General features: G+C 37.8%; 1 protein-coding gene across 8 annotated transcripts in view; it reads right to left on the bottom strand.

The window, feature by feature from the left end:
* The window catches only part of KLHL32 (kelch like family member 32), a 235,870-nt gene that overhangs the window by 84,756 nt on the left and 136,205 nt on the right, over positions 1 to 14,909 (bottom strand). For 5 of the 8 annotated variants that reach the window (XM_039220425.1, XM_039220424.1, XM_039220427.1 and 2 more), the window contains one exon: positions 7,301 to 7,516. In XM_039220425.1, the coding sequence (XP_039076356.1) occupies positions 7,301 to 7,516 (216 nt within the window). Of the gene's footprint in view, positions 1 to 7,300; positions 7,517 to 14,909 lie in introns of those variants that run through there. The other 3 variants (XM_039220426.1, XM_039220431.1, XM_039220428.1) reach the window with 3 other exon arrangements.

Below are 14,909 nucleotides of genomic sequence, written 5' to 3'. Positions count from 1 at the left end.
TATAGTTGGGTTTTATTTTTAAATCCCTGATAACCCAGGTAGCAGCGATATTACTGCAGGCCACCAATGCATAAGTAATATTCTCCAGCCATCTTTTTCCTTCTCACAGCAGCAACAACAAAGTATCAGTCTGGAAACAACATGAATCACAGTGAAAATTAGAAGCAGGGAACATAAATATGTCATATCTCATAAATCACCTTGTTGTTCTGTTGTGCTCATTTAAAAAAAAAAAAGAGGAAAAAACCGATTAACTCATGGGAACAGCGACACATGAATACAAGTTAGGTCTCCTGTAATGTCTGATAATCACTGCCCCTCACAGTTACTCGACAACGCACCGCTCTAGTGCCGAGGATTAGCTGAAGCAAAGTCCCTCTGAAATGAATGTGCCATGCATCTTGCAAAGGCACACAGCCCAGACAAACAAGAGCAAGGCCACCAGTCAAGCTCCTCTGGGATGCGTCCTCACAGAGGAATTGGCTGCACATACATCAGGATGAATGACTAAATATACATTCTGGCAGCTTCGAGGACCAAGCCCTGAAATAGCAGCATTGCTCAGTGTCCAGCTGGGGGCCCTCAGAGGATAAAACATCCACTGGGCACAGCACTATTTGGGATGCGAAGGAGCCACAGTTTATTCTCCTACCGTCTATAAGAGGGAAGTGGAGATACCTTCATTACATTTGTGGAAAAAACTGTATGTGGCTGGGAGGGAATGCCAGATGTTTCAGGAAGCAATCGAGAAATGGTACACATTTAGTTAAGTTAAGGAATGGAAGCTGAAAAAATGAGATACCATGAAGATACCCAGAAAGTACCTATGTGAAAAAAAATAGTAATGACATATGCATATATGAAACTGAATTGAGGAAGGATGGGAATATAATGAAAGATTGCAGTTTTGTTTGGGGATAAAAGTTTTCAGGCTACAGCCATTTCATTCCACTTCTAGTAACCAAAGTCCAAGTGTTAAAAGTGAGAAGTGCTATTCAAAGAATTTCCTGATTAAATGACCACCCACAGTCTGATTTCTTGGAGTCTTGGACTATACCACATGAACTGACAAAGGTTTGCAAAGCTGTCTAGCACGTATGTACAATGAATACGAGTTAACAATGAATAAAGCTCTAAAGCAAAGGCAAAGGGACACTACGTAGTGCTGAAATGTCTAAAGAAAAGCATTTCATTTTTCAATGTATCCAGAATATGTCAACATGCCCCAAATTAGCAAAGAGATCACCGAACTAGTGGCACAGGTCATTCCCCACTGGGAAGGAATCAGGCATGGTGGCAAAGAGTAGCAGGTGGAAAGCTTCCCATCAGATTCTGACTATGATCCATGAAAAGCAAGGCCATGTCAGTCTCTTCTACCACCACTGCCCAGAACCCATCACGTAGCAGACAAAGTAGTACTCAGGAGCACCTAGTCAGGCAGGGTAGGTGCTCAATAACTATTTGAAATAAATGAAGGAAGGAATGAAGTGCATGTCATGGAGCACGGAGTCAAAACTGAGAACATGACACAGACATGGAGACATGTAGGTTTGGCCATTATCCTTTCAGTCTGTGGGCAGCACAACAGAGAACAGGAATGGTCAAGCCCTTCCAAATTTCTTTGAAAGTCACAGGATGAATTTGATGCACCTCTGTGTCATTCACTCCCAAGTATTTTTGAGCTTCTATTTATTTTATTTTAATTTATCTTATTTTATTTTATTTTTAGTGTTTGTTTATTTTTGAGACAGAGAGTGACAGAGTGTGAGCGGGGGAGGGGCAGGGAGAGAGGAAGACACAGAATTGGAAGCAGGCTCCAGGATCTGAGCTGTCAGCATGGAGCCTGACACAGAGCTTGAACTCACAGACCATGATCTCATGACTTGAGCTGAAGCCAGATGCTTAATCAACTGAGTCACCCAGGTGCCCCTATTTTATGAATTTAGAAGCTGTGGACCAAGGTAGGAAGAGTTCAAGAATTAGAAGACATGAATTTGATTTCTAGCCTTGTTACCTCAGGGTTTTCCATTTGTACCACACGACAACGAAGCAATGATAACTGTAGAAGCATTCTTGAGCTGGGATATGATATTCAAATATGAAGCATTATGATAATATTGTTTAACATACAGTAATGTTTGACATCCTTGCTTCTCCCTGGCCAGAAGTACATTTGGGTGAATTTATATTATAAGAGGTAAAAGATGAAAGCTCTGTACATCACTTGTGTCCTCTATTTTCTAATCATAAAGGGACAGTTGCTTTCTGTTTGGGCTCACCTTCTGGGACTCCTTTTAAATCAAACTGTAAGTGGGTAGTTTTGTGGTGTAGATAAAAGCCCAGGAGGGGCTTGTCAAAAACAAAAACAAAAACCACTGCATCTGAGGTTGTTGACTAGTCTAAATACTATGTGACTCATGTCTCTAGAGATATAAAGTAAATGTGTTATTAACAGTATGACTTATAGAAGCAAATTTCCAAAAGAAGTGCAACGAAAAATGCAGTTTTAAAAGGCCAAGCTCATTTTGTATACCAATTTTCCCTAGAATACATCTAGCCTCGTGTAGGAATAGTAGCAGGATGTATTCTAATCCATTCAATACATTTTAACATGAAAACTATACACTATTGTTTTTATTTATTATTTATAGACAGCAAGAGACCAGTGTTTAAGGCAAACACAACAGGCATAGCCTCGGGCTCTGGGGACACATAAAGACAAATGTAAACATGACTATCCCTAACCCCAAACCAGGTGACTCGGTCCCTCTAGCCATACTGAAGCGGAACATGACCAGGATAAAGGAGACTGTCCTTGCGAAGTTCTGATCCTCTTTCATGTCAGTGATGTAAACACTGAACTATTTGGTCAAAATACAAAAAGGAGGTGCCCTCAACCCAAGGTTAATAAAGAAAGAGAGCATTTATATATGTACTGTCCTTATAAAATAGTTAAGTCTTCTTCAGTGAAAGTAGGAATCAGTTAATATATTAATAATTGAAGGAAGTTCAAAGTTCTCTACATTTAGAGTTAAAAGTAAACTAAATCTCTCTAACCCAATAACTGAATATTTCTAGAAAGCTTTTTACCCCAGGATCTACTTTTTTTAATGTTTATTTTGAGAGAGAGAGAGAGAGAGAGAGAGAGAGAGAGAACGAATGAGCAGGGGGAGGGGCAGCAAGTGTGGAAAAGAGAAAATCCCAAGCAGGCTCTATGCTGTCAGCACAGAGCCCAATGTGGGGATTGATCTCACGAACTGTGGGATCATGACCTAAGCCAAAATCAAGAGTCAGATGCTTAACCGACTGGGCCACCCAGACGCCCCACACAAGGATCTACTTCTAACACTGTACTGAGCACGTAATAGGTGCTCAAGATATATCCATTTTTTTTATAGTTTTTGTTTATTTTTGAAACAGAGAGAGGCAGAGCATGAGCAGGGGAGGGGCAGAGAGAGAGGGAGACACAGAATCTGAAACAGGCTCCAGGCTCTAAGCTAGCTTTCAGCCCAGAGCCCGACGCAGAGCTCTAATCCAGGAACTGTGGGATCATGACCTGAGCCGAAGTCGGACACTCAACCGACTAAGCCACCCAGGTGCCCCAGAAATATTCATTTTTATTTTCACAAACTATCTTCATCATTTTAAAATATCCTTGTTTCTGCTACTTCAGAGATGAAATAATAACTCAGAGAGCTTAAAGAACAGTTTAAAATCATAAGGATCCCTCCCATTTGGGGTAAGGCATGGGAGATGAAAACGGAGTTAGCAAACCTGTACTCTGCCTAACACTCCAGCACACTTTTAGGCACTTCATAGGTGCTCAATAAATACTGATGGATGGAGAACCAACCACACCTTCTCCATGTGCTAGCAAATGTAAGAATTTATAGCATATTCAGGCTTTTTTCTGTAAATTGTACCCTCGTGGGAAGTAATCTCCAAGCACTCATTCTGATAAAAGAGAATCTGGGGTAGAAAAGGCAGAGAATGCATTTTCCTCAGGAGAAAATGGATTAGCCAGCACTTCCTATGAAAATGAAAACAGACCCAATATGTGGGAGTGGTATGAAATTTTTTCATTATTTCACTCAAGTTTTATAGGAGGACCCCGGGCTCAGCAGTCTGAAACTGTATGTTGAACACGACAGGAAAAATTTAACAAGACTCTTCTGAAACAAAGTCCTACGTTAGAGCTAAAACCCAAAAGCCAAACAAAATTGGTGGAGATTTGCCAGGTCACAAATGTGCGTGACCTCACACCCCATGTTTCCTCTCAGCTGATTTGCTCATTTTTAGTCTCCTGTTTCTTTGAGCCCCATAACCAATTTAGTGTCTTTCATCTGGAACCTAGAAATCACTGGCCTTGAAACATCAGGACAAATTGTTAAGCTGAATTGAACTGAATTTTTTTAAAAGCTTTTTTCTGAGGGTACTTCTATGCCCTTATACACTAAAGTCTGTATATGGTTCCAGTCTCTACATTAACCTAGGAATATAAAGAGAAGTTATGTAACAGGCCAAGTAGTTTCCAGCCAGAAAGGGAGGGAAAAAATATCTGTGGGGGAATGAAGAAGCTCTCTGTGAAAGAAGAGACTTAAAGTTTAGAAAGGTCAGACGGGAAAAAAAAAAAAAAAAAGAGCAGGTATAAGGCATAATCTTGGGGGATTTTCCAGGTTTCCAGATCCACAGAATGTTTATTACAGCCTGCAGCACATTTTATCGGTAAAGGAGGTGGATAAGGACAGCAGGAGAAAGTAAAAAAGAGTTTGTTCAATGAGGATAATTTGAAGGTTCTTATGATGTCTTCAGGGACAGAGGCGTGAAGTCTCGTGAATAGCGAAAATTAGACCTTTCACCAAAAAAAAGGGAATGTCCCAGATTACATTATTGGTTGATAGTGGAAGAACCACATGTGGAAACGTGTGTGTGAGTGTGTGTGTGTGTGTGTGTGTGTGTGTGTGAGTGTGTGTGTTCACTGGGCTCTCACAGAAGTTAGTAGTTGCACATATTAATCAAAGAGCACTACCCCTCCGTCCCCTTTTCTATTACCTGTCCCACTTTGTGTCAATTTCCTTCCTCCTCCCCCACACCCATTGCTTCACTGTTCTTCTTTAAGACATGGGATGGGGATTTGTCAAAGTCAATGAGCACTTTATTACAGTGAGAACGTTCCGTAATGAACAATTCAGCAATTTAATGAGATTCTGTAGATCTGTCTCCAGCCTGTCCATCAAGATTCACTTCTATAAAGCACCCTGACACTAATCCTCTGGCATACCCAATCTTCACTCTGGGCTGAATATTAGATTCTTCCATGGTATATTGCATTACTAGTATAACCTCAGCAAAAATGATGAACTTAACTATACTTGAGGCAATATAGCTGGTCTGATTTAATTTTTCTCTATTGAGTTGAGTATGAAGGAATTACTTATTTACTAAGATAAAGCAAAAACAGTTTCTTATTGCCTGCTGAACGCCTAAATTGATCATATTTATGTGAGTCTTTTAATTCTTTCTTGAGGGTCAGATATAAAAGATATTGCCTGCAGCACAAAGCAGTTTTTAAAATTCTACATGATAATATTAGTAACCTTTCGAGAGGCAATTATGATAACTCTTAAGTGAACAGTATGGAATTTTTTTGGATACTCAGACATCTGCACATTACCACTCTGGCATTCCCTTCGACCATGTCATGAAAAAAGACAGAAGCCACAAGGATGATCGGCTCAGGTCTCAATTCAGTTAGAAATAATTATATACAGAATTCATTTCAAGTCTTTCCTTTTTCCCTTTGGGAAGTGAAGAAAAATTTGGCAACCCCCCCACTTTGAACTGACCAGAAAATGTTGATGATTTGTGTTTATGGGGGAGAACCACAGATATTAAAATTCATACCAAAAACTCGTCCTCACCAACTTTTGACTCTACTTGAACAAACATTATCAGAAATACCTAAGAAACAGAAAAAAAATATGGCTTATGTGTTTTCCTTATATTTTCTTTGTCAAGTCAGCATAGAATACTGCAGAGATGAAGGCAGGTGTCTGCAGGCCTGGATTTGTAGGCCGGCTCTGCTCTGTAGCCTTGAGCAAGGCACTGAATCCCCATTTTGCTCATCTGGAAGATGGGGTGATAACAACCGTTCTTCAAGCCTGTTGTGATGCTAAGTCACTGAGTTTATAAAATAGAGTCTGGGTCCTGGAAGGCCCTCAGTGTACCACAGCTCTTGTTACCCTCACTGGTGGGGCAACAGTAAAAAGGAAGTTGCTGACTGATGTAATACAAAGAAAGAAATAAAGGAGAAAGACATCAGGAAAAATATCAGTCAGTTGAGTCAGATGCTGGATAATAAAGAGCTACCTCTGACCCTGTTTGGGCCTGAGTTGGAGTTCTCTTTGAGTGTCATTTGCTAAGATACCAGGAATTTACTGTGCTGTCAGCTAACAGAAGACTTCATACTTTCCCTTGTATTCTGTATGTAAACAACTTTCAAATCATCATGAAATCTTAAAGGGATGCTGCCCCAGTAGCAGCTAGATGGCTAGCTAGTGTTCAGAGAGTGAGGTAGACAATGTTAAGAGGGTAAGATGGGCTCTGACTGTTTCCCAAAAACACCATGTGGATTCTCAAGTAAAGTCAGTGAGGATGAGTAGAAAAGGATTTAAATTGAATGATCAATTCAAAAATACAAAACATCCTCCCATCCCCTAGACAGAGGATATTTGAAAACAATCCTATGTCAGGTGGAAAGGCAGGGCTTAGGAAAATAGCAATGAATGCAGAATGAACTAAGGATGGAGGTTTTTCCACTGCAGTGCAAAAGCTTCATTTCATTTAAGGTCCCAGCTGCTCTCTGCTGCCACAAAGAAATGTTTCTGAATTGTTTACAGGAAAGCCCAGAATCTATTCTGATTTCATTGGTCTTAAACATACATAAATAGCACTTGACAATCCATTTTTCTCATACTCAGTTTAAGAAACTATTTTTATCAGGAGAAAAAAATTCTTGACTCTTCCTGACATAACTCCCCCTCTTAGGGTTTTGGGAACCCCCAGCAAGGGTCTGAGGAACCATACCTATGATTCCCTGAGTTAAGCTGAGCAGAAGCCGAGGCCTTGGAGCCTCAAGGGCTGGTGTTCTCTAATCATTTGCCCACCATGACTGCCAAGACTTTGGCTCTTAGGAGAACCAAACAAGACAGAACAGTTATCATTGTTCCTCAGCTGCTCAACTTTGAACCATTCCATGCTGTCTCCCTGCAAAAAGAAGGCCCGTGCAGAGTGTCCTTACCTGCCAGATCTGCTTTTCACTCAGGGAGGTCAGGCGGTCACTCTTCAGAACCTCCTGGAGCAGACAATAAGGAAGCATTAGAACGTCTTCTGGGCGACTCTTCAGGAGCTCAGAGAGATGTTTCACTAAGAAATCGATCACTGCCTTCTCCAGCAAAGTGAGGTTAAAGAGGTCAGCAAGTCTGTACAGATCCAAGTAATTAAAGCTATTTAATTCCTGGGTGCCAAAAAAAAAAAATAAATAAAATAAAAATGGGGGAAAAAAAGAGCTCTTAGAAATTAATCCAAGAAAGAGCAGGCAAGAAACTTAGGCTGATTCACTAAGGTTTGCATGACAGGCATGGGGGAAATGGGACTCTACGGATAATGTAAAAAAAAAAAAATCCCTTAATTATAAGACTCTGGCAGAGAACTGTTGTTCTAGAAGTCATCCTTTATCCTGATTTTGCCCCTCTTAAAACCCATATATTTAAAGACACCTTAATAAAGGAGTTGAAAGGAGTTTCTGCTTTCACTGACTGAAATGTTACTTTGCAACTTTTTAAAAGCATTTTACCAATGAAGAACATGGATTTTTCTACCCTTACCATATTTTACAGCTCTTAGGCAGTAAGTTTGTTCTACTGAAGAAAATATGAGTGCAGGTAAAGTGGTAGTCGTGACACAAACTATATGAAAACAGACTGACTCTACTCTCCCCCAAACTTCAAATTAAGTACATCTTTAAAACAACCCATCTTGACCCAATGGAATTAAAGCACAGATTTTTACATGTAAGGTTTCAGGAAATGAAGGAATCTCACAGAAAAAATTCTTGCCTTGAATAATTCTATATTAAACCTACCTAAGATGAACAACTTGTAAGTGTTCTTTATTTTTTGTTAGCCTCAAAAGTTCAGAGAGCCAATGACAATCTTTCCTTCTTTTTCAAAGAGCTTCTGTAGCCATGCTCAATCTGGAGGGATTTTTCCTGTGTGAGCTTGTAGTCACGACTCTAAAAGACCGCTACCAGAAAGCCAGGACTCCGGTGCAAACTTTGTTTAACTCTTCAAGATCACAGTGGGCACACAGGCTTTTTGATAGAAAATTTACCTATTTCAAGTAGAATGAATGTCCTGTTTTCCCTCCGTTATTAACTTGAAAAGTTTAATATGTGAGCAATATTTTCCAATAGCTTAAGGAATGCAAAATACCATCAGATAGCTATTTCACTCCACTAATCCATTTAAGTAACTTTCAACATATTTTCCCCTTTTCTAATTATCTCAGAATGTTAAGAACGCTTTCTAAAATATTTATATTCTATTTGAATGTATTTTCCTCTATAACATTTGAAAGTTTAAAGGAGTGTGTTCTAAATTTGTGCTGTCCAACAAGGTAGCCGCCAGCCACAGTGGCTACTGAGCACTTAAAACGTGACTAGTCTGATTTGAGAGGTGCTAAGAGTGTTAAAGATAATACCAAATGCCAGGAATAAGAAAACCAGAATGTAAAATATCTCATTAATACTTTTATATTGATTATATGTTAAAATGATATTGTTCTAGATAAAGTAGATTAAATGTTATTAATTTCACTTGTTTCTTTTTACTTCCTGTAAATGCAGCTACTAGAAAATTTAGAATAATAGATGTAGTTCCCATTAAATTTCTATAGGACAGTGCTGTTCTATGTAATAAAATGTTAATAAAGAAGTTGCAAAACAGTTCATTGAGTAACAGCTGCATCATCACCACAGCTACTTGACTTTTTTTTTTTCCACTTTAGATTCTATTTCTTTGGGTGGGAGATGACACTTTAATATATTCCAACAGGGAGTCAAGCTAGATAACTTCAGGAATCAGCATAAGATTCTGGCTCTTAATAGCTCTATTTGCCAAAACAATTGAAAAGGAATAAATGCTTCTCTTTAAAATAAAGTTTATTACAGATGATCACTAAAATCTACTACAACTCAAATATCTATATCCACTCAGAGCCATTCAGGCAAAATACCCTGGCTTCCCATTCAGAAGATTTTATCAAAAGAATATTGAAGATTTTGACTCTCACACCAATTATTTCAAATAATGTTTAAACTTGTTCTCCAAATCTTACTTTTTAGGATTGGTAAATTTTACACTGGAAGGAAAGAATGTATAACCCTTGCTTCCATATAGAACTTCAGGACCAACTCCTAGGGATGAATGTTGTTTCTGGCCGATACATATATGAAACAAGTTTAACTGTTCAGGGTCCTGAATATGACTTTAGTGTCCCAGTAAATCACTCACTCTGCAGTCCCCCAAAGGCATGATGGACACAGCAGGGGTAATGTCAGTGCTTTTCAAGTACCCCAGGCAATTGCCCAAGGCATGGCTCAAGGTCCTGAGGCAGCGTCCAGCAGCACTGCACAGACAGATGAGCATGCACAGAAGTGGAAACAGCTAAACTCAGCAAAGTTACAGGTGGACAGGCAGAGCCCACCTAAAATGTTTTTCCCACTTGTTCTCCTGCCCAAATGGTTTATACAACTACAAGTTTGGGAGTGGATTATGCGGCAGCAATCAAATATTCTTTATTAAGCATCTTTGTATCTTTGTAGAGAGATACTGGGTTTCTTCCGATTAGATGCCTGCAGCTTAAAAGCAGACCTATTCAAAAACACGAAGAACTGGAGAATTAATTTAACTTAATTGTGCTTCTTTTCTGCTATGTTTCTTTTGAAGGTAATCATTGAACACCTGCTTCCCCAGTCGTGAAATGTTTTCCTTTCCAAAGGGCATAATTTTACATAACCCCCAAATCCAAACTAATGAAGTATTTCATATTAGTAGAAAACTAAAAAGCTAAAAGGGTAAGTGTCAATGGCTGTCTGAACAGCAAAAGGGAGCTGAACGGACACATATTTGTGTACCAGAGAAGTATCAGTTAAAAGTCTGCTCCCTATCTTTACCTTTTCATTTCTCTTCTCTTCTACTTAAAAACATAAATTCCCCAAATCTCCATTGCTTTCTATACATGTCAAAGGTTTCCACTCCCTTGGCCATGCATACTTAACACATTCAACAATTAAACTGTATAAAATGGGGAGTTCAGGGGAAAAAGAAAAAAACACCTTCTGTAAGGTCATGATGCCACAAAATGCATTCCTCTTGTTGGGGCTTTGTGAACTTTAAGCAAAATCATCACCTCTTGTCCTTTTGGTTAAGACCATGTGTAAGCAAAATAATACCAATAATGCTGCTTTTAAAGATGCTCATAAATATGATGTTGGGAGGTGGGAAGTTAAATGGTTAAATTGCATTAAATACCCACCTATAATATTGTTCATGGAAAAAATAATCACTGTTATGAAAATAGTGCCATTATGTTTCCAGTTATAAAAAATAATAAATGTGTATTCCATAAAATTCAGGAAATACAAAGTATAGGAAAGAAAACAAAACTCATTCATGTTCATCATGCAGAGATAATCACTATTAATGTTTTCGTGTATATACTTATAGATTTATTTTGAAAAAGTCTTTTAGATGTCAGAGAAAGAGAAAGAAAAAAACTGTATTCAGGGGCAGAACAAATCAGCAGCAGCCACAGGCACTTGGGGGCAACCCACATTGGTGAAGAGCAAGAGCCATATATAAAATCAAGTCAACCTGGTTCAAATCCAGCCCTAATACTTACCATTGGCTATGATCTTGGTCAATCACTGAACTTCCCATTGTTCCTCAATTACAAAATGGGCTCATGGGGTTGTCATGGAGATAATGAATGAAAAGCTCTTACCACACACCACTTAGCACATGAGAGATAGAGAGTAGATTTGGTGGGCAAGATATAGTAAGAACATATTTCAGCATTGTTGTTTGTCATCCATAAACCCTGACTCAACACTGATACAAGGAGGTCAAAATGAAGAAAATGGTCCCTTTAGATATCTAAGTCGTAAATAATCTGTACCATTAAGTCAGGGAAAAGAAGGATGGCCAAAGTAAAAAATATAGTTGAGTTGTAAACTATTACTTGTTAATAACTTCCACAATTATATAAGTAGCCCAAACCTTTCTTGGCTCTGAATTCATTTTCCCAACTACTTATTAGAGGATATCTTCTCTTGGATATTCTACAGAATGGAATGGATGGAGATATGACTGGATTACCACATTCAACTATCCACATCAGGATCTCAAAAAGTGGCCCATGTTCCTTCCTTATAACTGGTCATTCACCAAATCCTATTTGTTCTTCCTCCTTAGCAGTTCTTATTCTGTTCCTCATCATCTCCTATCCAGACTTCCTGAAACAGGGTTCTGAATTAATATTTCTGTCTCCAGTATCAAATTCTCAAACCTCTCTTTTTACAAGAATCTGACCATATTGATTATCTGTTTAATAAGATCTACCTCAAGAAACAAGAAAAAAAATTAAAAAAAAACAAAAAACAAAAAACAATCTAACCTTACACTTAAAGGATATAGAAAAGAAGAACAAAGCCCAGGGTTACTGGAAGTAAGGAAATAATAAAGATCAGAGCAGAAATAAATGAAATAGAGATTTTAAAAAAATAGAAAAGATCAACGAAACCAGCAGCTGGTTATTTGAAAAGATAAATAATACTGATAAAACCTTTACCCAGATTCATCAAGAAAAAAAGAGGACAAAATAAATAAAATAAGAAACACAAGAGCAGTAACAACCAACACCACAAAAATATTAAGGATTAAAAGAGTCTATTATAAAAAATTATATGCCAACAAATTGAAAGAAGAAATGGATAAATTCCAAGAAACATATATAATCTTCCAAAACTCTGAACATAACAATTACTAGTAAAGAAAATGTATCAGTAATCAAAAAACTCACAACAAACAAAAGTCCAGGACCAGACAGTTTCACAGGTGAATTCTATCAAACATTGAAAAGCTATTTTTTTAAGTTTATTCACTTATTTTGAGAGAGGGAAAGAGAGAAGAGAGAGAGAGAGAGTGTGTGTGTGTAGGGGTAGGGCAGAGAGAGAGGGAGAGGCAGAATCTCAAGCAGACTCCATGCTCTCAGCGCAGAGTCCAACATGAGGCTTGAACTCACAAACTGTGAGATTGCGACCTAAGCTGAAATCAAGAGTTGAACATCTAACTGACTGAGCCACCCAGGTGACCCTAGAGAAGAGTAAGTACCTGTTCTCCTCAGACTTTTCTGAAAAAAAGAGGAGCAAGAAAAGCTTTCAAATATATTATACAAGGCCAGCACTGTCCTAATATGAAAATTAAACAAATGCACCACAAAAAAAGGAAAAGAGGCAAACATCCTTAATGAACATAGATGCAAAAATCCTCAACAAAATATTAGTAAATTGCATTCAACAATACATTAAAAGGATCATTCACTACAATCAGCTGCAATGTGTTCTGGGAATGGAAGGATGGTTCAATATCCACAAATCAATAAACATGATATACCATGTTTAATAAAGAAGAAAATAAAATAAAGAATAAAGAAGAAAAATCATGATCATCTCAATAGATGAAGAATAAGCATTTGACAAGGTTCAACATTCGTTCATGATAAAAACTCAACAAAGTGGGTTTAGAGAGATCATACCTCAACATAATAAAGGCCATATATGACAAACCCATAGCTAACATCATACACAGTGGTGAAAAATTGAGAGTTTCCCTTAGAACAGGAGCAAGAGTAGAATATGCACTCTTGCCACTTTTACTCCACATAGTACTGAAAGTCCTAACCATTGCAATCAGAAAAGAAAAGGAAATAAAGGCATCCGAATTGGTAAAGAACAGAAGAACTGAAAATTTCACATATTTTCAGATAGCATGATACCATACATAGAAAACTCTAAAGATTCGCCCAAAAAACGACCAGAAGTAACAAGTAATGTGAAGTAAAGTTGCAAGATACAAAATTAATATACAGAAATCAATTACATTTCTATATATTAACAACAAAATAGCAGAAAGGAAATTAAGAAAACAATTCCATTTATAATTGTACCAAAAAGAATAAAATACCTAGGACCCGGTGACATGGACCTTATCAATATTTTTCTACATTTGTCTTCTCAGGCAAAGGAAACAAAAGCAAAAATAAACTATTGGGACTACACCAAAATAAAAAGATTTCACACAGTGAAAGAAACCATCAGCAAAATGAAAAGGCAACCCACTGAACAGAAAAATATACTTGCAAATGTTGTATGTGAAAGGGGTTAATATCCAAAATATATAAAGAACTTATACAATTGAACCCCCCAAAACCCCAAATAATCTGATTTTAAAATGGGTAGAAGACCTAAGTAGACATGTTTCCAAAAAAGATATACAGATGGCTGATAGACACATGAAATGATACTCAACAACACTTAATCATCTGGAAAATGCAAATCAAAGCCACAGTGAGACATTACCTCACACCAGTCAGAATGGCTAGTATCAAAAAGACAAGAATTAACAAGTATTGGGGAGGATGTGGAGAAAAGGAACCCTTACACATGGCTGGTGGGAATGTAAATTGGAGTAATCACCATGGAAAACACAATGGAGGCTCCTCAAAAAATTGAAAGTAGAAATACCATATAATCCAGCATTTATTTATTTACCCTCCCCCAAACCTGAAAATACTAATTTGAAAAGATATGTACATCTCTACGTTTATTGCAGCATTATTTACAATATCCAAGGTATGGAAGCAATCATGAATGGATCAGATGTGGTACATACACACTCACTTACACTCAATGAAATATTACTTAGCCATAAAAAAGTAGATCTTGCCATCTATGACAACATGGATGTCCAGGATGGACCTAGAGGCTACTATGCTAAGTGAAACAAATCCAACAAAGACAAATAACATATGATTTCACTTCTATGCAGAATCTAAAACCAAAACAAATGAACAAACAAAAAGCAGAAACAGACCCATAAATACAGAGAACAATTTGATGCTTGTTTCTCAGAGGAAAGGGAGGTAACAGGATGGGCAAAATGCATGAAGGGAGTGGGAGATATAGGCTTCCAATTATGGAATGAAGAAGTCAGGGATAAAAGGTACAGCATAGGAAACGCAGTCAATGGTATTGTAACAGTGTTATATGTGACAGATGGTAGCTACATCTGTGATGAGCAGAGCATACCATATAGACTTGTTGAATCACTATATTGTACACCTGAGACTTGAAACATTAAGTGTCAACTATACTTCAGGTAAAGACAGAGAGAAAGAGAGAGAGAACCCATTAGTGGGTTCCCATTTTCTTATAGTTAAAAAGCCAAACTCACTAATATTTTATAGCCTTCTATGATCTAGACTCTGATGACCTCCTTACCCTAGCGCGTAATAATCCCACCCACCCTAGCTTAGTTTCAGCCATTTCAATGGGCTACACATTCACATCTTGTACCAGGACCACATCAGGCACTGGCAATATAATGATGAGGAAAAATAGGCAAGTTGCAAGCATAGTAGAGTATATAGTATACTTTACTGGAAGAGCAAGCCATTAGTCAAAACACATTACAAATAAATGGAAAATTATAATTGAGGTAAAGGCTACAAATGGTGGAATACAGGGCTGTAAATGCCCATAACAGGTGATATGACCTAGAGTGTACAGT

This window comes from Hyaena hyaena, unplaced genomic scaffold, assembly GCF_003009895.1.
Source record: "Hyaena hyaena isolate Hyena2069 unplaced genomic scaffold, ASM300989v1 scaffold_887, whole genome shotgun sequence".
In the NCBI taxonomy this organism is placed as follows: domain Eukaryota; kingdom Metazoa; phylum Chordata; class Mammalia; order Carnivora; family Hyaenidae; genus Hyaena; species Hyaena hyaena.
The sequence above is the reverse complement of the archived record's forward strand: the minus strand, read 5'-3'. Positions and strand labels throughout refer to the sequence as shown.